This window comes from Hakea prostrata, chromosome 11 (genome assembly GCF_041222555.1).
Source record: "Hakea prostrata isolate BN-2017 chromosome 11, UWA_Hpros_2, whole genome shotgun sequence".
In the NCBI taxonomy this organism is placed as follows: domain Eukaryota; kingdom Viridiplantae; phylum Streptophyta; class Magnoliopsida; order Proteales; family Proteaceae; genus Hakea; species Hakea prostrata.
In genome coordinates this window covers 3,315,821-3,340,680 of record NC_142610.1, presented here as the reverse complement: position 1 = coordinate 3,340,680, position 24,860 = coordinate 3,315,821, and the positions used below count along the sequence as shown (strand labels likewise).

At 37.0% G+C, this 24,860-nt stretch overlaps 2 protein-coding genes across 6 annotated transcripts; both read left to right on the top strand.

The window, feature by feature from the left end:
- The first annotated feature begins 9,206 nt into the window (after positions 1–9,206).
- Positions 9,207–14,762, top strand: LOC148999602 (exocyst complex component EXO84B-like). Its single transcript, XM_089140298.1, has 7 exons — positions 9,207–9,491; positions 10,864–10,961; positions 11,823–12,876; positions 13,277–13,792; positions 13,911–14,099; positions 14,183–14,319; positions 14,484–14,762. The coding sequence occupies exons 1-7, from the start codon at positions 9,207–9,209 to the stop codon at positions 14,641–14,643; spliced, it is 2,439 nt and encodes an 812-aa protein (XP_088996424.1). The 3' UTR covers positions 14,644–14,762.
- Positions 14,763–16,825: 2,063 nt separating this feature from the next.
- On the top strand, positions 16,826–24,266 carry LOC148999601 (RNA polymerase sigma factor sigA-like). Of its 5 annotated transcripts, none has more exons than XM_089140286.1 (10): positions 16,826–16,950; positions 19,482–20,202; positions 20,671–20,869; positions 20,967–21,059; positions 21,913–22,041; positions 22,323–22,376; positions 22,469–22,546; positions 22,637–22,699; positions 23,250–23,362; positions 23,929–24,266. In XM_089140286.1, exons 2-10 carry the CDS (start codon positions 19,496–19,498, stop codon positions 24,035–24,037), a joined length of 1,545 nt encoding a protein of 514 aa, XP_088996412.1. In that variant the 5' UTR covers positions 16,826–16,950; positions 19,482–19,495; the 3' UTR covers positions 24,038–24,266. The 5 variants fall into 5 exon arrangements, with proteins under 5 accessions (XP_088996412.1, XP_088996410.1, XP_088996413.1 ...); XM_089140284.1 differs by having other exon boundaries at positions 19,341–20,202; XM_089140287.1 differs by having other exon boundaries at positions 16,826–17,018.
- The last annotated feature ends 594 nt before the right edge of the window (positions 24,267–24,860 follow it).

The following is a 24,860-nucleotide window of genomic DNA, read 5'->3' as shown; positions in this document are numbered from 1 at the left end:
GATTGTACAAACAGACACAGCGTCTGTTCTTCATGAGACTGCGGGATACATCTAATTTCTGCATGACCAAGTTCAGGTAATTGCCTAATCTCCACTAGTGGTGGGGGTGACCAGAAGCAACGAAGGTAAACAGCTTGTTTATATAATAAAAGCTGAGAAATTATTTCTCTGTGTTTTGTTTGTGACAGGTTCTGAGTTCTCCATATATGCAGAAACTGCCATCGTCTCATGTAAATATATATTCCCAGTTCTTTAGTTTTTTCACTTTGGAATTGTTAATTGTTATGATCTTATTAAACTTAATTGTTGCCTCATTAATAGAATCCATGTTTTTGTTGCAATTGGTGATGCTTGTCTCTTTCATGCAAGAAGGGAAATAGGGCTGAAGAAGATGAATCAAAGTATGATTTGAGAAGCAGAGGTTTGTGTTTGGTGCCAGTAGCATGGACTACTAAGGTGGCCAACACTAATGGAGCTGATTTTTGGTCGTCTGCCATGGCATCCGACACCAACTCCAAGCAGTGAATTCTTTTCAGACCTCGCATACAAAAGGACAGAGATGGAGAAAACAGAACTGCTGATCTTTCTTATACTCTTTTCCATGCTTTCATGGCTGGTTTTATAGAAAATATAGCTTTTTTTTTTATTTTTTATTTTTTATTTTTTTTTTTATTGGAAAGGGGGAGTTTATACACATTTCACATATATCATGGAAGATTATGTGATTAGAAAAAGCAACCCAAGTGACATAACTGAATTCTGGATTGTTCGAGATGAGAAATTTGGTTTCTTTTCATTGGGTTTTGTGTCTTCGGAGATGTGTAGAAAAACACAAAGAAATGGTCAATCCAAATGAGCAGAATTCTGGAAGAATGCAATGCATGTGATTGATTGTATTCGCATTCAAATCAAATATACTGGGTTGAATAGATTTTGAATTCAAGCATTCAATCTCCATTGCTTATATCCATCTGTGCCTGAAACGTTTCTGCAATCATATAGGATGAAGATGATGATGAGACAGCAATGTGTCCTGTATGTGATTTGTAAGTCGAGAGCTGAGTCAGCATGTACTTCTTCATCGTTTATAACAGTCGAATAAAATTTTCATTATCTTTGGTGATTCTTTAATATTTCAAATGTGTTTTCTCTACCTTCTAATTTCATTTTTGTATTTTTTTGCAACTTATTATATGCTTTAAGTCTCTGAATTTTAGTTAAATTTATTATCCTATTTTTCTAAGCTTTCAGTTTAGGTTAGAGACCGAAATTTCGTTTCCTTCTCTCTTTTTCTCTTATTTAAATCTTTGTTATTCTTTTTACCCAATAAAGGGGGGAAAAAAATTTGTATTTGTTCTGTTGCATTATATTGTGTTGTCGCCAGAACCTTAGGGGGCGTTTGGTTCCGCAATTCCCTGGAGTCCGCTTCTGTAGGGAATCATGAGTCTGTGTAATTAGGTTCTGTAGAATCATATTCGTAAAAAAAAAACTGTTTGGTTACCCTGATTCCGGGAAAGTGAATCTGTCCGAAAAACCATTTGGTTACCCTGATTCTGAAAGTGAATCTGTCAGAAAAACTGTTTGGTTACCCTGATTCTAAAAGTGAATCTATTTAAAAAACTGTTTGGTTACCTTGAATCTGTGAGTAGATTCAACCTGAATCACTTTGAACAACCATTTATTACTGGGTTGAGGGCTATTGAGATGACAAATTTTCCCCCTATTAAGTGTAATATATAATTTTATATAAGTGTAACTACATAATATAAAACATGGCATGACCAAAACTTTATGAGAGTACCAACAACAGCTTGAAGTACTGGATCCAATGTTGCATGATCCTATAATCGAAGATAAGAGGTTTGACGAATACCCAGTTTAATTAGGATCCCTTTCATGCACCTGCTAATGTCAACCTCTTGGATCTCTTTCTATTTATAGCCAACTTGCCATTGGCTATAAATCTAAGGTCCATACTTTGTGGAAACTAAATTCAGTCGTTGTTCATTTTTAGGCTGCAAATTCTGGTTTTTCTCTAAGAGCTTTATCCTTTCTCACGTAGAGTTTGATTCTCGTGTTGATACTATGGCGTTTGGATACTAATTCATTACTCCTTGTTTTTCTTCTAGATGTCCTACTCAAGAGCAGGAAGGTAGTCATTCTACATTGAAGTTACAATTTTTGCCACTTGAATTGCAATGACTGGTACATAACAGAAGCTAATAATTATTTGGTAATTGTAATCTCAGGTCTCCATCCTCCTCTCACTCGAGGTCCCCCCCTAGAGGTTGCCTTACGAGATCACGATCAAGGTCAAGATCAAGGGAAAGGAGTCGCTTTAGGTATATCTGCCAGTTTTGATGACTTATCTGTTCTGCAATTTCTCTCATAGTTTTCTTATTGCTCTAGATTCTTCTTCCGCATTTATGTTTATGCTCATTGTTACTGAATTTATGTTCTTTTTTTTTACCAAAAAAAAAAATTTAATGTTCTTTTTAATAAATATTTTTCTTTAGTTATCATAGCTTCGATTTTGTTATGTTTGTGCCAATATTGGTGGTAGGAGCCGAGATTCTGAAGATGCAGGCAATCCAGGAACTGAGATTTTGATAAATATTTTAACCTGTTGTAATATTAGTCCCACATCGACTGATGTGGGAATATGTGGAGAGGAAGAGGCTATAAAAGAATGCATCTTCCTTCTTCTTTAATCATCCCAAATATTTTCTCTCTTGGATATTTATTTTCTCTCTTGTCCATATATTATTGTGTCTTTCTTTTCTCTTAGTTGTTATTATTGTGTTCTTCTTTTCTCTTATTTGCTGATTGTTCTATTCGGTGGGTTCTTCATAACCCGACAAAGGGTATCGAGAGCGAGGTTTTCTCGAAGTATGCTCTGTGGTTGCGGCATAGTCCCGAGCTTCCACATCGAAAAGGAAAATTCCTTGGGGGGTTTGTTTGTTTGGTTTAGGGTGTGAGTATCTACTTATAGTATGCTCTGTGATTGCCACTTAGGTGGATCCTTCATATCAGAAAAATAAGTAAGATATTGTTTTTCATCCTACGGAGGTGCTGCAGAAGTCGCAATTTCACGTGGTTTCTTTTCGGGTATCCTAGAAAGGTGTATTGGGTGATTAAGTGCATGTCTAGGAAAATTTTGTCTAAGGAGTCTGGTTTTTAAGCGGACCGCTTGTGTCCCTCCAGTCTTTCCTGGAAATTTTCCTGGTGCATTTTGGTTCAACCATATACCAGTTGGAGATAACCTGAGAAGACAAGTTTCACGTGAAATAGTGGGAGTTATTCTGCAGCCAACAACAGCTCGTGATAGAAGCAATGGCAGCAAAAATTGACATCGGCAAGTTTGACGGCACGAAATTCTCATTATGGAAATTGAAGATGAAGGCATTATTGATAAAAGATAACTGCCTGGAAGCCATCAGTGTTCGGCCGGCGGAGTTCACAGACAACGAAAAGTGGAACAGAATAGATGCGATCGCTCTTTCTGATTTGCATCTAGCATTATCAGATGATATTTTAGCGGGCGTAGAAGAAAAGAAAACTGCTAAGGAGGTTTGGGATCATCTCATCAAATTGTATGAAGCCAAATCACTTCACAACAAAATCTTTTTGAAGAGAAAGTTGTATACCTTATGGATGTCAGAATTTACATCGATTCTGAGCACTTACATACTCTGATTTCGTTATGTTCTCAACTTTCAACGTTGGGACATAATGTTTCACCACATGAACGTGCTGAAATTCTACTCCAAAGTCTTCCAGATTCATATGACCCAATCATTATCAATTTAACCAGTAATATCCTCTCTGATTATTTGGTATTTGATGATGTCACTGCTACAATTCTTGAAGAAGAAAGTAGACGAAAAGGCAGGGAAGATAGACAGGCAAGCTCACAACAAGCAGAAGCTTTGTCTATGACTCGAGGAAGGTCAACGGAACGTGATTCCAAAGTGGGAGTCACAATCAAGGGAGGTCAAAATCCAGGGTAAGAAGAATTTCAAGTGCTACAATTGTGGCAAAAGGGGACACTTCAAAAAAGAGTGTCGATTCAAAAAGGGTGTAGATAAGGCAGAGACATCTCAAGGGTGCATTGCTGAAGGAGATATTCTTTACAGCGAATCAGCAATGGCAGCCAAGGATAGATTGGAACATAGTGATGCTTGGATCTTGGATTCGGGAGCAACATGGCACATGACCTCTCGCAGAGATTGGTTTCAAACTTATGAACCTATCTCTACAGTGGTCCGTGTACATGGGAAATGATCATGCCTTGGAGATTGTTGGAGTTGGCACCATCAAGTTGAAGATGTACGATGGTATGGTACGCACTATTCAAAATGTGCGGCATGTGAAGGGCTTAAAGAAGAATCTATTGTCTTTGGGACAATTAGATGAAATTGGGTGCAAGACACGCATCCAAAATGGAATGATGAGGATCGTCAAAGGAGCGCTAGTTGTAATGAAAGCTGAAAGGGGCGCCGCAAATTTGTACGAAGTAATGGGAGAAACATGTCCTGGAGGCGAAGCATCGGTTGCATCAACCGTGATGCGCAGAAGAGATGACAAAAGTGTGGCATCGAAAATTGGCCCACATGTCAGAGCAAGGGTTGAAGGTTCTCGCAGAACAGAAATTACTCCCGGGTCTCACAAAGGTTTCATTACCCTTTTGTGAGCACTGTGTTACAAGCAAGCAGCATATATTGAAGTTTAATGCATCTGATTCTAGGAGTAAAAGTATTATGGAATTAGTTCACTCCGATGTATGGCAAGCACCGGTTACATCTCTCGGGAGGAGCAAGGTACTATGTATCTTTCATTGATGATTATTTCAGAAGATGTTGGGTGTTTCCTATCAAGAAGAAGTCAGATGTGTTTTCAGTTTTCAAAACATTCAAAGCGCAAGTTGAACGAGAAACTGAGAAGAAAATCAAGTGCCTCAGGACAGACAATGGCGGTGAATATACAGGGGATGACTTCTTTGAGTTTTGTAATCAAGAAGGCATCAAGAGACAACTCACGGTGGCTTACACTCCTCAACGAGAATGGAGTAGCGAGCGGTTGAATAGAACTCTACTCGAAAGAACGAGAGCTATGTTGAGAACTGCAAGTATGGCTAAGTCCTTTTGGGCAGAAGCCGTAAACACTGCCTGCTATGTGATTAATCGATCACCAACAAGATCGATTGATTTGAAGACACCGATGGAGATGTGGACTGGCAAGCCAGTTGATTATTCACGCCTGCACACATTTGGGAGTCCTGTGTACGTGATGTATCATCCCCAAGAAATTTCGAAGTTGGATCCAAAATCCGTAAAATGCAGATTCTTGTGAAATGCTTGATGGAGTCAAGGGGTATCGATTGTGGGATCCCACTGCCCACAAGGTCGTCATCGCGAGAGATGTCATTTTTGCGAGAAGATAAGCTGCAAAAGGAAGATGTGAGTAGCATTTCAATAGAAATTCCGGAGAGTACAACAGTTCAGGAGCAGAATCAGAAAAATGAGGAACAAGTACCAGTTGAGTCTACAACTGTAGAAGTTCGACGGTCACCTCGTGAAAGACATACACCAACCTGGCAGTCTGATTATATTATGGAGAGCAACATTGCATACTGTCTTCCTAACGAAGATGGTGAGCCATCAACATTCAGAGAAGCGATTGATAGCTCAGAAGCGTCACTTTGGATGGCAGCTGTGCAGGAAGAACTAGAAGCTTTTCATAAGAATAAGACGTGGGAGCTTGTACCTTTACCGCACGGAAGGAAGCCCATTGGTAACAAATGGGTTTTACAAGATCAAACGAAACAGTGATGATCAAGTAGAGCGGTATCGTGCAAGAATGGTGAAGAACCCACCGAATAGAACAATCAACAAATAAGAGAAAAGAAGAACACAATAATAACAACTAAGAGAAAAGAAAGACACAATAATATATGGGCAAGAGAGAAAATAAATATCCAAGAGAGAAGATATTTGGGATGATTAAAGAAGAAGGAAGAGGCATTCTTTTATAGCCTCTTCCTCTCCACATATTCCCACATCAGTCGATGTGGGACTAATATTACAACATAACCTTGAAGGAAAGGTTTGGGCTTTCATGTTGTAGTTCCTTGTCTTATCTTTAAGCATGCTTTCGAGTTAGGATTCTTTGTGTGGTTGGTCTTCAATTTTCAGTTTCTTGTTGACGATGCATGCAAGTGACACTATGTAGGTCTACTTAATTATTGGTGTCTTAATGACATTTCATAAGAATCATAACAGTAATTACACTCTATGAAACACATGCACTGGAAACGGCTGAGAAATTTCCAATCTACAAGAATAATATAGAATGGAAGTTCAGAAAGCAGATGTTGAAGAAGCGACTCTCCCAAAATACAATAAACATGAAGGAAGGTATTGCCTGTTGCAACCAAATGCATGTTCCAATGTGACATCCTAAGTTTTTTTAATGTTTATAATAGTGAGAAGCTAGGATTTTGGTGAAAAAGAAGAGTTGATTAATTTGCATTGCCCATGAAACTTCTGTAACTTATGTGAGATTTTTTTTCCCCTTCCTGTAGAAACCTTGTTGATTAAGCTTTGTGCGATGTTTGTTAAGTTATTCATGAAAGATTCAGAACAGATTAAAAAAATGGTTTTTTATCTCTTAGATTGTTATATGCCTTTTCTAGAAATTAGAGATCTTTGTCATGGCAAGACAGTTTCTGTGGACATGGATGACGACTTGCACGTAAACGAGTTAAATTCTCAAACCGAGTGTTGCGGCCATTTGGTGCTGATTTACCTCACAAAATCAAATTTATGCAGAGGGAGGCGTTTTATTAGGTTTTGCTTCATCTCTTTTCTCGTTTACAGAAGAGGAGAAAGATGTACAGGATTTAGTGACTTTGGCCGGACTGAAATGGAGATCAAGAAGATTAGCAGAAGCACTGAGATATGCACAGACGCTAGTTGGAATTGTGAATGTGAAGGTTTTTCCTCGCCCGATCCAGCAACCACAGTAGATAACTAGAGTTTGTTGTGGTGTACAGATTACGGAGGAGAAAAGCTGGTGGTGTTGTGTTGTTTTTAGTTCTTCTTTTGCTTCACTAGCTTGCACATCGATTATCTTTTCACCTTTCTTTGTAATTTTGCTAACTTGTAGATCCAGATTTGTCTCTACTTTATAATTAAAATTTGGGAATAGCAACAATTAATGATCTTTACACTTTGGGTCAATCGAGGTCCAAATGCAAACTTCAATTGTAGTGATTAAGAATTTCCATCAGGTTTAGAAGATAGATTTTTCACTGTTCAGTAGGGTAGCAATGAGACCTTCTTTATTACTCTCTACAATGACCTTGGGTGGTTGTTTCTCCTTCACCCGGTAGAGAGCATTTGGTGCCTTCATGATTTCTTGCAATGCTTCCACTTTCTTAGATTCTTCTCACAGTGTTAGATCAAATAATAATTAATAAGGCCTAACCATTTAGAAATTAATAATTTTTACTAGGCCTATTAATTTTACGATTAGTATCTCTTTTATTTTGCTAGCTGTTTAGAAATGTCATTTACCTCTTTATTGCTAGGCATCTCAAATATATAGGTATTAAATTAAAATTTAACTCGAAGAGAAACATAAATATTTTTAAGAATAAATTACATAAAAATAGAAAATTATATTTAACAACACATTACACGTGCGTCATTACTAGTATATATATATGGGAGCTCTAGAAAAGAGAAACAAATTCAGGAAAAATAGGTTGTAAAATCGTGGAAAATTCAGCGAATTATCGGTTTTTATCGCCTTTGTCAATTTTTGTTCAAGTCAGTTTCGCTCTAAAAAAATCGCTAAATGCCGAATCGTTTGGCTAATATTCGGCGAAATGTTTTTCTATGTTTGTCTTCTAGACTTTTTAAAATTACTAATTTAACCTCAGTTTTTATCCTGATTTTTCTATATCTTAAGCTCCATTTAGTTAATGATGATTCGGTAGCATGTATTTTTTAATAACTTCAAAATAAATCGAGGTTTATTATTACTTATTTATCTCATCAGAACCAACTCTTTAGTATTCTAATAATTTTTTTATTACACATAAAATCTGGACGGTCTCTTAACAAAAATAATATTTGATTAGTAATAAACTATAGCACAAAGGGCATCAATAGTTATCCATTTGTTTCTATATTCTTTTTTTTTTCTGCCAATGATGAGTTAGTTAAGCGGTTAAAAGCCCAAACTCTCATGAATTTGCACCCATTTGACGACACTTATAAATATATATATTTTATATATTCTTCTCTTTTCATCACTAGATGCTTTATTTTTTTTATATACTTTTCCTTTAATTCTCCTTGATAAATTCAGAAAGGAAAAAAAAATTAAAAAAAATCAACCAAACCTTAGTGGAATTGACGAACATGAGTCGCGTGTGACTTCCCTTGTTTCGAACGGTTAAACCACGCGCGGAACCCATCGCAAAAGTCACGCAAACAGTTGAGATAGAAGATACATTCAAAGTTTTCAAGTCATTGAACCCCGCTCTTTCTGCAAGTCCATGAACATCTTTCAATGAATCAGTTACTCCGTCTTCCCAATAGGATCATAAATCCCAGGAACGAGAATAAATAACTAACTAACAACTAGCAGAAAAGATCATGGTGGCTGATGCCTGGCATTGATCAATGAAAGTAACTTCCACGAAGACGATGCATTCTTCGAGATTCGGTGGAATCAGGAAAAGGGTTCGGTGATATTTGATGTTGGATCTCCGAAAATTTGAGCTTCTATGCCTACATTTCATGATTTATGTTAGAAGATACTGGATATTTTAGAGTTCGAGATTCATTTGCTAAATTCGGGATACAGGGTATTCTGCCGGAATCGAGTTTCGGATGGAGAACTTTCATGATTTCTATTAAAGAAAGAAGAGGGTTCAGTGATTTAGGTTGTGGGTTTTTGGGCTATTCGAGCTTACGCTGGAGAATTTTAATGATTTTCGTTTCATGATTTCTATTGAAGAAGGAAGAGGAAGAGAGTTCAGTGACCTGGGTTGTGTTTTCTTTGGCAATTCGAGCTCTAGATTCCCACATTTGATAAGTTCTGTAAAATAAGAAACATGATCTAGTTATTTGGGTTCTAAGCAATTTGAGAGGTTTTGTCATTGCCAATTTCAGAACACATTGGGTTGACTCACAATGGCTTCGGTGGTGAAGTCATCTCGGTCGAAGGCCCCAGTTCTACAAACTGCAAACCCTCAGGTCCCACAAACTGGTAGCTGGGGCAGACAGCAAAACGTTGCTATTGCCGGCGGCATCCCCAATGGCACCAGCAACATCCCCAATGGCACCAGCAACATCAACAGCAACAACGCCAGCAATAACAACACTGGTACGCTTAGCGAGAAACTGAAGGTCTTCAAGGCTTCTCAGTTCGATCCCCATGCTTTCGTCACATCTAAATGCGAAACTATGAGCGAGAAGGTAGTTGCTCAATCTCTCAACTTATCCTCAAGTCCTTTTTCTTGGGTTTGTTTTAATTAAATAATAAGTTGAAACCTTAAGGTCATGAGACATTCTGATTAGGATTCAGGTCTAGATATATATATGCAAAGTGTTTCGCAATTCAAAAGCACAAGGTTGAAAATTGATTTGTTTTACTTTCTCTCTCTCTAAAATAAACAGAGATTTCATCTTCATCCTTTTCCTGTTGCTGTTTTTTCTCTTGGTTAGCAGGAATCTATGATAACGTAATTTGGTGAATCATTTTAGAGAAGAGGAGGGGTGGAAACAATAACATGGTCATCATGATACACACACAGGGGTCTATGGAGAAGCTAGCTTTGTTGAATTTCATTTGGAAAAAGGTTTCTATGCAATTAAATAGGATCTGGAAGTAGCCACTCCTAATCCTTGAGGGCTTTGGTATATTCAAAATTTATTCAATTAAGTAAAACATCACAATAAGAGAAGCATCTTCCCTTCTATGAATGTGAACTTCTGTTCTCTACAATTCTATCATTAGGTTTCATTTAATATAAGAATGGCCTTGCGGAGATTAAGGAGGTCTTAAATGTCAGCAAACAGTTAAAAAACAAACAAACAAAACAAGATTTTACGTGGTTCACCCGAAGGCTACATCTACGGCATTAGGCATAGCAGATGTGGTTTCCTATATATGGTTTCACTAGGAAGAAGAAGAGTAACGTTCAACTTTTGCCGTTTTCTATCCCTGTCAACCTGTTGAGAGACTATAAACATAGAAATAGGTGAAAGTTACTTCAAAATAAGACTGAAATGCCTCTGTACTGAAAAAGCCCAAAACAGCAAGACAGGATTTTCAAACAGTTTGGGACCCACAACCAGTCATTTCTGAGAGCTTGAAATTCTGAACGTCATCAAAAAATGACAATCCAGGTGCATTTAGGCCATGAAACAGCCCCAGAACATTTTACATCGTGAAAATTGGTCTTCTCTGCAAAATTAGATGCATGTACTACTTCCCTTGGTATCCTTTTTAGTCAGGGGAGCACTGAGACTGAAAAGATGGGTGATATTTTCTTTGAATTTCCAGAATCTTTAAATACTCTGTAACTTGTACTAAAATGGCTGGTCTTTTTCTCTATCACCATTTTCTCCTATTTCAATTTTCTTCATTGGTACAGGGCCTTTGTACCATCTTAAAGAGAATAATATTCTTAACATGATAAATTTTTAGAAAAGGAAGGTTGTTTATTATTTTGTGCACAGCTAAGCAAGGTTTCTCTTTCTCTGTTTGTCTAAATGTGTGTGTCTATATCAGTTTTTAGCGTGTAGGTGTACCATGTGAAGTTGAACTTCAGCCACTTAATTGCAGGAAATTAGACGCTTATGCTCTTACCTTTTAGATTTGAAGAAGGCTTCTGCTGAGGAAATGCGTAAAAGTGTATATGCTAACTATGCAGCCTTTATACGGTGAGTGAAATGCATGACGATTCTACAATAATATTTTAATGACTCTAAATGAACTGATTGTGTCTTGGTCAGCAGCTCTATCTCATCACATCTGTTTGTAACCCTCTTTCTCAAATTGTAGCTTTGTATTCCTTCTTTATATAATGTTAATCTCTTAGCATCAAGCATGTCTTGGTGCAATAATGAAGTTGCACTAATGCAACCTCTTGGTCATGGATTTGAAACTTGGAAACAGCCTCCTCTGTGCAGTGGGGAGTAAGCTGCATACATTTGCCCCTCCTGGACCATGCAGTAGCAAGCCTTGTGCACTTGGTTGCCTTTTACCTCTTGGTATTTAGGTGATATATATTTAGATAATTGCCTAGGTTGCCATTTACCATAACGATGGTTTATGGTTTCATGTGCTTAAGGTGATATTTGGTACACAACATAGAGCACTTTATATATCCTGTAAAGTTCACAATGGACTATCTTTTTTGTCAAAGTTATCTAATTATCTTAATTTTTTTCTTTACTTCCCTAAGTTCCCTTTAGTAGGCCACAGGTTTTGTTGAAAAGAAATTTTATATTTGGGTGAAACAATATCATGTTTATGAAAGGAAACTGATTGTATTGCAACTAAAGCTGGAAAAATTTTTTTTCCAGGGAGACATCAAATGCATTTGATTTAAATTATTGTTGCTTGATCCAATTTATATAATAACTGCACTGAACTGCATGCGTGTAATCTCATTTCAATCCATTTAATTATCTTAAATAATGTTTGAAATGTGTTTATATGGTTTGAGAAGTTTTTCCACCCTAGAGAAGTTCATTGCTCTTTTAAGAATCAATGGTATTGCATGTCTCCTCTGCTTGCAGCACATCGAGGGAGATTTCAGATCTGGAAGGAGAGCTCCTTTCAATAAGAAATTTGCTGTCAACTCAGTCAGCTCTTATTCATGCTTTAGCTGAAGGAGTTCGTGTTGATTCATTATCTACTAACTCTGAAGATTCAACAGAAAAGGAAAATTTAACTTCTGAAAATAAAGAGCCTTCTAAAATAGAGAAATGGTCGGTAGAATTTCCCGATACACTTGAAGTTTTATTAGCAGAGAAGAAGGTAGATGAAGCTTTAGCTGTCCTTGATGAGGGGGAAAGTATAGTTGAAGAAGCCAGTGACAAGAAAGCATTGAGCCCGGCTGCAGTCTTATCACTGCAGACTGCTATTGCTGAGCATAGGCAAAAATTGGCAGACCAGCTTGCAGAGGCTGCTTGCCAACCTTCTATTCACGGTGTTGAACTCCGTTCAGTTGTATTAGCTTTGAGAAAACTTGGGGATGGCCTCCGTGCCCATACTTTGCTCCTTGATGCTCATTACCGCAAGCTTCACTATAACATGCAATGTCTTCGTCCATCAAATGCTTCATATGGAGGTGCATATACTACTGCACTCTCACAACTTGTCTTCTCTGCCATTGCTCAAGCAGCAAATGATTCATTGGCTGTCTTTGATGAGGAGCCTGCATATGCATCCGAGCTTGTGACTTGGTCAATCAAACAAACGGTCTCTTTTGCCCATCTGGTGAAGAGACATGCATTGGCCTCATGTGCTGCAGCAGGATGTCTAAGATCTGCCACTGAGTGTGTTCAAATAGCTTTGGGTTATTGCTCTTTGCTAGAAGCTCGTGGATTGGCCCTCTGCGCAGTCTTGTTGAAACTCTTTAAACCTAGTGTGGAGCAGGCATTGTATGCTAACCTAAAAAGAATTGAAGAGAGCAGTGCTGCACTAGCTGCTATGGATGATTGGGAACTGACATATCCTCCACTTGGTCCACGTCCATTAGGTGGATCTTCTACTGCATCTCTTGGTAGTGTAATTTCCTCCCAGCCCAAGCTCTCAAGCAGTGGTCACAAATTCAATTTCATGGTTCAGGTGACTAGCCTATGCTTTTGGATATCAAAGCTTTTCCTTCTCTTTTGTTGATCATTTTTCAACATGTTACATTTGTCTTTTCCTTGAAACATTTGAAAATATTTGGTTATTTAATATAATGCTGTACTGTAAGTTACATTTGTCTTTTCCTTGAAACATTTGAAAATATTTGGTTATTTAATATAATGCTGTACTGTAAGTTGTGCTGGGTGATTCAAGACATTTCGACCGCTCAATTACAATTATGTTTCAGAATTGAATCAGTTAACAGTAAGAAACTTTTAGTTTCAAGTATTATCTGATATCACTATCATCAATTTTCACCTCTAGTTGTACAGTGCTTGCCTTTTTAGTTTTCCTTTTCTTGAAGTTCTTAATTCTGTCTGGAATATCCTGGCAGGAATTCCTTGAGGATGTGGGACCACTCCTCAGTATGCAGCTGGGTGGTCAGACATTGGAAGGTCTGTTGCAAGTATTTAATTCCTATGTAAACTTGCTGATAAATGCGTTGCCAGGTTCAATGGATGATGAAGGGAACTTTGAAGGTTCTAGGAATAAAATTGTGAGAATGGCAGAGACTGAAGCCCAACAGATAGCTTTGTTAGCCAATGCATCTTTTCTAGCAGATGATTCGCTTCCACGTGCAGCCGCAAAACTTTCTCCTCTGTACCAGGCTGGTGGAAAGGATGACCCCCCTAGAAAAACTTCAGACAAGCAAAACCGTATTCCAGAGCAGAGGGAATGGAAGAGGCGGCTTCAACGTTCTGTCGATAGGTTACGAGATAGCTTCTGTCGTCAGCATGCTCTGGAACTGATTTTTACAGAAGATGGAGATACACATTTGAGTGCACAAACGTACATTACTATAGATGATCATGAAGAAGAACCTGAATGGTTTCCATCTTCAATATTTCAGGTACATTAATGTGTAGAAGCTTGTGTTCTGCATTTTATTCTTGTCATGTGTTTATCCTCAGTTTGGAACTACCTTTTCCATTTATCTTTGACTTTATCGATGAGAAATTGTTCTTCAGGAACTCTTCCTGAAACTAAACAGGATGGCAGCTGCTGCAGCAGACATGTTTGTTGGAAGGGAGAGATTTGCAACTATTTTATTTATGAGACTTGCAGAGACTGTCATCTTGTGGCTTTCAGATGACCAAACCTTCTGGGAGGAGATTGAAGCTGGTCCAAAGTGTTTCGGTCCTTTTGGGCTTCAACAAGTATTTGGTTTTGATTTAATCCATTTTTTTCTGTGTTGCTTTTGGTTGCAAAATTTAATTATTCTTGTCTTTTGCTTTCTTAGTTGTATTTGGACATGGAGTTTGTGATTCTTTTTGCTTCACAAGGACGTTACTTATCTCGTAATCTGCATCAAGTTATAAAAGACATCATCTCTAGAGCCATTGAAGCATTCGCTGCAACTGGAATGGATCCATATAGGTGAGCATGGTTACTCAACAGGTAGCAGTATTTCATTAACAGTGCCATGCTAAGATATTCAATGTTGAGGTCCTTCCATTCACAATTTTTTGCTATGATGTAATTTTATTTAGCCTTCTTCATGTCTGTCTCCTTAAACCATGAAATTTTACTTTTCTTTTCAGTGTATTGCCAGAGGATGAATGGTTTGCTGATTTTGCACAAGTAGCACTGAAGATACTAACAAATAAAGCTAAGTTTAACAGTGATCGAGAGGTTGAAAGCCCAACTGCTTCCATTTCTGCGCAGTCAATATCATCTGTTCTCTCTCATGGAAGTAATTAACACTCAGAATCTTGTCTGCATAACTAGAAGATTGAGGCCAGGGCTGTTAGCATCTTCCTTGGTAAATGGGTAGAACAACTCCTATAATTTTCTTCCCCAACCATTACTGCCTTGCACATATTTGTATATGAATGGTGAGAATTCAAGAGGCTAATGCATATAAGTAAATTTTTCTACTTCCTATAATCATGGTATGCATACACTGTGGGTTCAGGAATCCCTGAAATGGGAGCTGCCATCTAAAAATTTCTTTTGTAGTGTTGTTAAAGATAATTTAGTATGTAACTTGACACAGAGCCAGTCAAGGCCATCTCCTCGAAGTTTTCTCATCACTGTTCCACTCATGGAATGTAAAAATAGGAACTATCCATTGATTTTTATGTACTGACATTCAAGTGGGAAAATGAAATTAGCATTGTGATTTTAGGGGAAATTTCATCAAAAGGTTTCACTAGACTCTAAACATGCATGGAGGAGAAGACATTGAGTGCGAAGATATATTGTTGAATTTATTGAAACAGCCTCTCAGCAAAAAATTACTGGGTTAACACTGAGTAAGAAAATTGCCTTCCGGCTCCTACTTGTGCGGAAGCCTTTGTAACTGAGTTCACCCCTCTGATAATTAATTATTGAATTGAACTAGAAGTTTAACTAGTGAGCAGAGGAGGTTTGATTATGATTCTTTAGTTAATCCTTAACTTCCCACTAACTTTTATTTGATGAATTTATTATGCTAGAGGAACTGATCCATTCTTCCAGTGTATGAGGATATCTGTGTTTCAGTGGCATAACAAGCTTGTAGCTGGGAATGCCATTTCAGTTGATTGGAATTGGGAACCCTATGACCTGACCAAATGAATCTGTTCTGCTTAATCTTAACTTCTTCTCTTCTTCTGCAGAGAAGCCTGAAACAGTTCTGTGATAGTAAAGAATGATTCAGGAAAGAGAAAAAGCTGAGGCTTGTCTGAGATGTGAATTCAAATGAGATGGTAACCACCCTTGGAGCCATCAATCAGACTCAAATTAATTGGCGTTTTCGTACAAGAACACTTTACACCTATTTTCATAACTTAATGGGCAAAAATGGGCAAAAATCAACACCCCATAAGTAAGAAATCGAGAGTTTGCCAATTGAGATCAGAGCGTATAGGATAATACTATCCCGACGCCCCTTCCACCACACAATATTCAAGAGGAGGGCTCACCTTTGAACAATAACAAGGTGGACTATCCCTAAATGTGTCGTACAGAGGGAAAAGGTGCTCTGAGTTGGCTTGGACCCCTCAATTAACCAAAAGAATAAATTTTACGCACAAAAAGAGAAAAAAAAGCAAATGTTTAATATTGAAAAGGTAAACCTCCATTGAATATATAGTAGCGAAGGATCAAAATAGTATTATCTTCTACCATTGAGGATAGACAAACTGAACTTGGAGTTTTAAGATGCCCTAAGGGCCTGTTTGGTTACATGAATCCAGAGATTTGAAATCTTTGGATTCACAAATGGGAGATTTATACCCATTTGGTTGTGTGAATCCCTAGATTCATGAAATCTAGAGATTCACATTTTACACTAAAAATATGAATTTGTAAATTTATGGGTATGAGGTGAAATCTAGAGATTTCATCCCTATTATAAAAATGTTAAACATTTGAATAATGATTTCATAAATATTTTTTTTTATGATGAATCTACATATTTCATTCTAAAGATTTAGCTAACCATACATTTAATTTTATGAACCATGACTCTATAGATTTGAAATCTCTAAATTTTTAAAATCTCCCGGCTCAAGTACTAAATTTTTGAAATCTCCCGGCTCAAATAATCAAACAGGCCGTAAGGAAGGCACATGAACTATTCAGAAAAAACCAAAAAGAAAATTTAATAGAAAAAATAATTAAAAAAAGAAAAGAAGGGCAAAATGGTAAATGTATTGCTCCCACCCGTTGGGCCGTTGGCTGGTTTACGCCAACAAAGATTGAAAGAAGAAAGTAGAAACCACAGCTGCAAAAACTTCGGGCCGAGTCAATTGTCACGACGTGATGAGATTAAATAAGACGTAAGGAGCATTATGCACCACACGAGGTGGGCCCCTATATCTCATCCCACCAATAGCCTTCCTTCATCCGATATCCTCAAAATAAAAATACAAGAAATAAGAAAAAAAGAAAGATTTTTCTCAATAACAAGGAAAACGAGAATTCAATATAGATTTCCCTCTTCCACTTTGTTTTCACCGCCTCAGCTTCAATTCTGCTCTACTCGCCACCAAACTTCTCTCTATTTGTACGTATAGATCTGCGGTAAGCCATTAAGGCATCTTGGAACAGAACTGGTTCTTTGTTTCTACTGTTGTTATATTCAAAGATTGGTATGTTTATTTTATCTTAGAGCTTTTCATTATGGTCTTGCTTTGATCTGTGTGTGTTTTCTTCTTCTTTTATGTGTTTGAATTTTGATTTTGTTTGGATTAGCATTTCCTGGAGAACTTTATGTGGTTAAAATGGTTACTGATGCCTGAGGATGCTTCATTTCTAGTTGGGTTCTCTTGAATTTGTATTGGGTATTTCATTTTTCTGAACCCATAAAACTTTGGATGCCTTTGCGTCATCTTGGGTTTACTCTTTCAGCGTATGGACTCTTCTGCAAAGAGTGAAACTGAGACAGATGCCTTCTGGTTTGATGATATGCTTCAGGAGGAGAGCTCTATATTCAATTGCTAGTTTCTTAATAAGTTAGTACTCGGAAGGATTTCCATTAGAGGTCTGCTTCTGAGTTTTCTTACAGTCAAATAAGTTTAGATATCTATTCTACTTATTGATTTTTAAGATAGTTACAAATGGAAAGCAAACTCGAGGAGATATTCTGGAAGTGTTGTCCGTGTCTTTCATTTTTATGTCTCATACTAGGCAATAGTACATTCAACCATTACCAGCGGTAGGCATCCTTGTAGTTAATTTTTTGGTTGGGGAGGGATGTTTTTGGGTTTTCTTTGCTAGCGTTTTTTTTTGGTTGGGGGGAGGGGTGGGTGGTTTAGTGTTTTTTGAAAGAGGAACCAAGAAAGACTACTGGTGGTAATGAAGGGATTGTGAGGGATTGCAATGCTGAGTTGCTTCTTGTGCCTTTGCTAGCTTTACATATGTAGCTGAGCTTATCTTAGTTTCCAGTATTCTGTTGACTACCATTAATTGCATCTGTTTATGATAATAACTTAATGCATTCCTTTTTAATATTATATATTTCGCAATAGACTCAAAAATTTTTGGGCGACTTCTATTAATTGCATCTGTTTATAGATAATGCATTCCTTTTTAGATATTATATATTTCTCATTAGGCTCAGAAATTTTAGGGGTGAAAATAGTCTAAATGCTGGCTATGGGATGTATAGACTTCATTTAAAAGGCATTAGATTTAGAAGCATTACCCGTTGATATTGTAACATTAGTATCAATTCAAGGATAATCCAGAAATAAAAAGCACAGAAAGATGAACATATAAGAAGCCATGCAAGGTAGCACTTGCCTTTGGGTAGATAGAGGCTTTTGTGTGAACAAATGCATGGTTCAATTATTAATACGATTGCTTTGACAAAAGAAGAAGAATTTATTTCTGGACAAGAGCACCAAGTTGATGACTGAACTATGCCTTAGCTAGCCATTTGGGTAGCTACATATAGAGGCTTTTGTGTGAACAAATGCATGGTTCAATTAATATTATGATTGCTTTGACAAAAGAAGAAGAATTTATTTCTGGACAAGAGCACCAAGTTGATGACTGAACTATGCCTTAGCTAGCCATTTGAGTAGCTACATCAATCACTGTCAATCCAGTTTGTGCTTCCTGGTGCTGTCGCTAATGTCATTTTATGAGTCTTAACCAATATGTTGTGATTGATGTTTCAATATATTTGGAAGATATTCTAAATTCTCTATGACCTCACACAGTCCCATCCATCGTATGTGCATGGGGATTGTGATCGTCAGATGAAATAAGCCAGAAGATACAGAGTCATCTCCTTTATGAACAATTGGGACTTCCCAGCAATTGATTGAAGTTTGCCTATGAGCTCTTAATTTCATGGATGCTTGCATTAGTTCCAATTTCAAATCCACGGAATCAGCATCCATAGGATCTAGTTCATAAAAAATTAACTGTTTTTTTATCCTGATTTATGAACTAATTCATCTTGAAAGTTTTTTGATTACCGTGATAACATGAGTTGATGGTTTTTATACACGGTCAATTTGGTGGAATCCATCGATTTAACCTCAAACTGTGAAACCCAAATAATTCCAATTTAGGCAAAATTCATAACTCTGCATAATTCTTGGTTCTGATGTGAATCATTTAACAACAGTAACCAAACAATTATAAAAAATCGGACTCGTGATTCTACAGATTTAAATCTGTGGAATTATGTAACCAAATGCACTTTAATGGAATCTGTGTGAGCTGCATCTTCTGCATGTCCTGGTGTCACTTAGTGAAAGTTAATCATGGTAAAGTGAATGATTTACACTATATTCTCCATCAGGGAGATAGTATGAGACCAAAATGATTCATTCTGCAATTTCTAATTTTTACCACAGCACTTTGATTTTCTTCAGGTCAGGCATAATTTGAAATCTCAAATGTCAAACAATTATTTGACTATCAAAGATGGTTGCTTATTCTCTTGTCTTTTTCATCAGAATTTTGACTGAAAGCACCAACAGAGCTCCTGGAGTAGCATACCACCTTTTCATACCAGATTATTGACAGTCATATAATACAGTTATGTGACATGTTTTAAATTGGAAAGCTTCTTACACTGTGATGGTAATTAATTTCAGTGGGAGGAGGCCATATGATGGCTACAACTACAATAATTGGGCTAAGTGCAGGAAAGAGAATGTTGAGTTCCACTTTCTATTATTCTGACTTCACAGACAAACTCGCATGTGTCCATGACTATGGATTGATACAGCATGCTGCAGCTTCCACAAAGAAGGTTATAATTGCGAAAAAAGACTCCAGTTTTGACTCCAATTTTCCATCTAATCGACAAACACTATCTATTAAAGCTTTGAAAGAACATGCGGATACTTTTTCAACTCCTTCGACTGCTGGTGTGTCGCTTCAGAACTCAGACCTCTTGGAGGAGTCTGACCTCTTGGAGGAGGGAACCTCTGATATTGAATCTTCAATGGAGGCACTCCTCTTGTTGCAGAAGTCCATGCTAGAAAAGCAGTGGAATCTTTCCTTTGAGAGAAATGGGAAAAATGAAACACAAAAAGAAGAGCACCTTAAGAAAGTACTGGTTACTCGTTCAGGTGTCTCTGCTCGGAAACGGAGAATTACTGTGAGGAGGAAACTTACGAAGCAAAATTGTGATTTGGTTACACCAAGTAAGAGGAAGCAGCCTGGCTCTTTCGTCAGTCCAGAACTGTTGCAGAGTCGCTTGAAAGGTTATGTGAAAGGTGTATATAGTGAAGAATTACTTACACATGCTGAAGTTGTCAACTTGTCAGAAAAAATCAAAGTAGGTCTCTCCTTGGATGACCACAAATCAAGGTGAGGATGGAATTGTTATCATCTATCACACTGCTTTGCCATTTTAAAATTCCTTTCTTTAAGATCTCAGTAGAATGATCCTATCAGAACATTTCAACTACTCCTGAGCTCTGACACTGTGCTCTATGGTGCTAACTTTCTGTGATTTTGAAGTATGGAAAACTCTACAGACAGTTCATTAACTATCATGAAGTCATATTTCATTTTATTTATGAAAAATTAAACGGTGATAGGTTTTCATGAAATTTTAAATCTGTTAAAAAAAATTAAGTTCCTCATCAAATTTTACTAAGAAAGAAAGTAGAATATAGCTTTTGAACATCTGGTGAGGTTTTCCTTCCTGATCATAGTTTACCTCATATCTGAATAAAATGTTTTTTTCAGTATTCTAAGCATGAAGAGCTATTCGATCAATTGTTTCCTCATATATTTGTGTCTTAAGTCTTAACTTGATTTTGGGGAATCTAGATTGAAGGAACGATTAGGGTTTGAGCCCTCCGATGAGCAGCTTGCTACTTCCTTGAGGATACCTCGTACAGAATTGCGCTCAAAATTAATTGAATGCACGTTAGCAAGAGAGAAGCTGGCAATGAGTAATGTTCGACTAGTCACATCTATAGCTCAAAAATATGACAGCATGGGTGCTGAAATGGCTGACCTTGTTCAGGTGATTCTTGTCTCCTTTAATTTGATTTTTACTTTATTTTAATTTTCAATGGGTCAAACTTTCAACTTCCTCTTACTGATCAGCATTTTCTATGTAGGGTGGTTTGATTGGATTATTGCGTGGCATTGAGAAGTTTGATTCTTCAAAAGGATGCAAAATTTCAACATATGTATATTGGTGGATACGTCAGGTAAGGTGGAACCCCCTTTTTCTACCATGGATGGTAGAGAAAAATTACTTTACCTCTTTCAGTCTTCCTTTTCTGATAGAAGGTATATGCCAACCATAAATTTTCCTGTTCAGTACAACTTAATCACACAGGAACCTAGGTAAATATTAACCCCTAAACCCAAAGCAATGGTTTCACTGCCCACCCTTCGGTAAAACTAAGAACTAGGTACCTTAAAGTGACAGATTGGTTTTATAATGAAAAGAGGAACCCTTGATTTCACTTGTATTTCTACATTCACTTGGTTGCCATTAATACCTTACATGGATGAAATGTGAATTACAATAGTGTCGATGCTGAAAAGAAAGCTGTGCAGTTTATGCGATAGCTGCCCAAATTGTGAAAGTGGACAAAAGCACTTGCACCAGAGCATACAAGGATTATAGTCTTCTTCACGATTTTCTATTAATTCATATATCTGTTAGCTTCTTCAAGACTGACCTGAAGTAAAAATACCATAGAGTATTATGTGTTTCTTTAAGAATTCAAGCAAATTTTAGAGGAAATGCTTCATTTTGCAAAGCTTTTGTGATGCAACACATCGAGTCTATTGCATACTTTTATGGTTATCAATCCACCTGCTTGTTGGTCATGCATTTCAAAGATGAAAATGTGTATTGAATGTTCTCTTCTGGGTTCAATTCTACAAGATATTTTCCATTACTTTCTCTGTTATTCTCACACTTTTAAAGCATTTAAGCATTTTTGTAGACAAGCAAAGCATGAATTTGCTCCCTCATGATCATTTTACGTTTAATGCTTTGTTCGGTTCTTTTCTAATCAAACAGCAATACATGCTTGTGCTTTTTGATAGGGTGTTTCAAGGGCATTAGTTGAGAACTCCAGAACTCTGAGGTTGCCTACACACATGCATGAAAGGTTGAGCTTAATTCGAAATGCAAAGATAAGGTTGGAAGGGAGAGGGGTAATCCCATCAGTAGCTGTAAGTTAGCATTCTTCTTGAGATTTTTATTTTTATTTTATTTCTTTATTTATTTATTTATTTATTTTGGGGGTGGGGGGTGCTTCTGTAGAGTTGTTTATGCATTCTACCTATGCCTTTCTCCTTCTTCAGTGTATGTGTCAATGACATATTAATGCTAAGTTTTCAAAGTTTAAAAAAAAAAAAAGAAAAGGAAAATTGTATGATTGTGCTCTTCTCGTTGATTGATCTCCTCTTTGCCTTTGAAGTTTGAATATAATGTGAGCTGCTTTTGTTTCCAGAAAATTGCAGAATCGCTGAATATGTCAAAGAAGAAAGTCAGGAATGCTACGGAGGTATAAAATTTTGAGTTCTATTCATGGTACTATGTAACAATCAAGATACGTATAATCTATCTATTTGTTTCTTACTATTGGTCATTTTGCAGGCAGTAAACAAGGTCTTCTCACTTGATAGGGAAGCCTTTCCCTCTCTGAATGGCCTTCCAGGGGAAACTCTTCATAGTGTAAGTTCAATTATGGAAAAATTCTACCTTTTGAGAAATTAGGTTCAGGCTAAATGTTTCGTACTTATACCATTGTTTTTGGAATTGCAGTATATTGCAGATAATTGCCTTGAAAACAACCCATGGCATGGAGTAGATGAATGTTCACTCAAGGTAAAAGAGGGGCAAAACTAAATGCAATTGAAAAACAAAATAATAATAATAGTAAAAGTAAAAATTTTGGAATAGAAGCTTGATGTTGAATTTTATTGTTCCACTAAAATTGGTGTTGGGACTTTGCCTTTTCCTGGAACCTGCTATTCTTAATCATATTATCTACTCCATTCTTTTGAATGTCTGGGTGCATTCCTTTGTTTAGTCCCCCATTTCTTTTTCCTGACATTTCTATATTAGACATAGGTTATCCCTTCAATGGATGCATTGGAAGGCCTCATTTGCCATTGTAGACTTCCCTAGATATAGATTGCATTTATCTAAGCCCTGATCTTCAGGTGGTGGCTCAATATCCCTTCTCCACTTGCATAAACTATATCCGAAAAACACAAGTGAAAAGATTGACTACATTAAATATTGAGATAGGTCCTCTACACTGGCTTTACTTCTTGTCTATTCAAATTTATCTGTGATGGTCCCTGGCTTACTTAAAAATTGCATCCCATTTTCTGGAAGCATCAATAAAGTCTTAAGAGTAATTTATTTTCAGGATGAAGTTAACAATCTAATCAATTCTACGCTACGGGAAAGAGAGAGACATATAATTCGGCTTTACTATGGTCTTGATAAAGAATGCCTTTCATGGGAGGACATCAGCAGAAGGTTAGTACTGACTAGATGATTTTGCTTGGTCTTGGAATCTGAAGAGCCATTGTTTCTCACACTCCCTATCTTGATTAAGTAACTATGGTTCTGTTTTTTAGTAGCACTTGCAAAATATGCCATCTATGTTAAAACTTGACCAGTTCATCAACTCATGCATGCTAGATGTTTTACCTCGCAGACTATTATGCCTAGCTGTTCTTTCATGCATAACCTGGTAAAGCCATGCATATATCTGCATTAGTCAACCTTCATAGTGAAAATGATCAAGTGTTTCATGGCTCAATCAAGTCGGTGTCTCAACTGTCAACCTGTTCAGAAGGCAATCAATAAAATGTCCTTAAATATCCTGGTTGGGTAAAACTTAAGAGTGGATTCAATTACATGTGTGACTTTAAGTGGTTATGGTGCATTACTGCAAATAATTGACCACTGGTAGATTTCCTATCCCTTGCTGCTACATCGAATCATAAGTTGAACCCAGTGGCACTAAAAATTGAGCTCATGCTCTTGAGTCACAACATGTTTCTGGTTATGTTGATGGTGATGTACTCTTGTTTCTTCAGGATTGGTTTATCAAGAGAAAGGGTTAGACAAGTTGGACTTGTTGCATTGGAGAAATTAAAACATGCTGCAAGGAAGAGAAATCTGGAGGCAATGTTGGTAAAACATTGATTTGGTCTGTTGTAGACAGTATTAAATGACTGTATATTTCTGTATAAAAATTCAAAAGAGAACAAGACCATCTCCATTTGTACTTTATCACACAGAATAAGCATAGAAGAAATTTTGATAGGGTTAAGACTGCAAACAACATTCTGTATGAGATTCAAAAGGGAAAAAAGAAGAAGTGACTATGACTTTGTAAGCTGGAACGAAGATTCTGTACCCATATGTGGAGGAACTTTTCTTCTCTTTAAAGAATTCTTTCCCCCTTGTCTTCCATAATGATAGAGTATGTAGTCACCATGGTGGCACGAGTGAAAATGCATGACAGAGTCTATATGTTGTTTTTCTTTTCTTCTGATTAATTCTCATGGATTAAAATAATGAGTTTGAAAAATGAAGTTTTCATTAGAGTTTTCTCAAGGACTGCTTTTGAATTGCAGGATCACATGATTCATGGTTTTAAGTTATCTTCAACTTCTTTTCCCTTCTCTGTTTCTGTTTTTCCTCACTCTTTAAAGTCATTAACTGCTTCCAACATCTAGTTTTTCTGGCCTTGATAATGGGATGTTTAATTGAACTCCCTACTACAAGTAGCCTAATTTCTGCTAGGTGGAATTAGATTTTGGGGTTACTTTGGCGAGATTGAATTCCCAAAATTAGATTCAAGAACAGGGAAAATACAAAAGAGAGATCAAGAGTCAAGGCAACTCACCCAATTTCTTGCTGAATGGTAAAGCAGCAGGAACCCCATAGCTTTAGTGATCTTGAGTAAATTCTTCCATCACAAATAGTAAATCACTCTTCAAAGCTCATTGAAGGTGAGATACTG

Bases quoted from the DNA above. Each gene is read 5' to 3' on its own strand.
- LOC148999601 (XM_089140286.1), top strand. From the start codon at position 19,496: ATGATGGCTACAACTACAATAATTGGGCTAAGTGCAGGAAAGAGAATG. The intron at 20,203-20,670 runs GTGAGGATGGAA...TGGGGAATCTAG, and splicing joins TTGGATGACCACAAATCAAG to ATTGAAGGAACGATTAGGGT. The intron at 22,700-23,249 runs GTAAAAGAGGGG...ATTTATTTTCAG, and splicing joins TAGATGAATGTTCACTCAAG to GATGAAGTTAACAATCTAAT.
- LOC148999602 (XM_089140298.1), top strand. From the start codon at position 9,207: ATGGCTTCGGTGGTGAAGTCATCTCGGTCGAAGGCCCCAGTTCTACAA. The intron at 12,877-13,276 runs GTGACTAGCCTA...ATATCCTGGCAG, and splicing joins AATTCAATTTCATGGTTCAG to GAATTCCTTGAGGATGTGGG. The intron at 14,320-14,483 runs GTGAGCATGGTT...TTTTCTTTTCAG, and splicing joins ACTGGAATGGATCCATATAG to TGTATTGCCAGAGGATGAAT.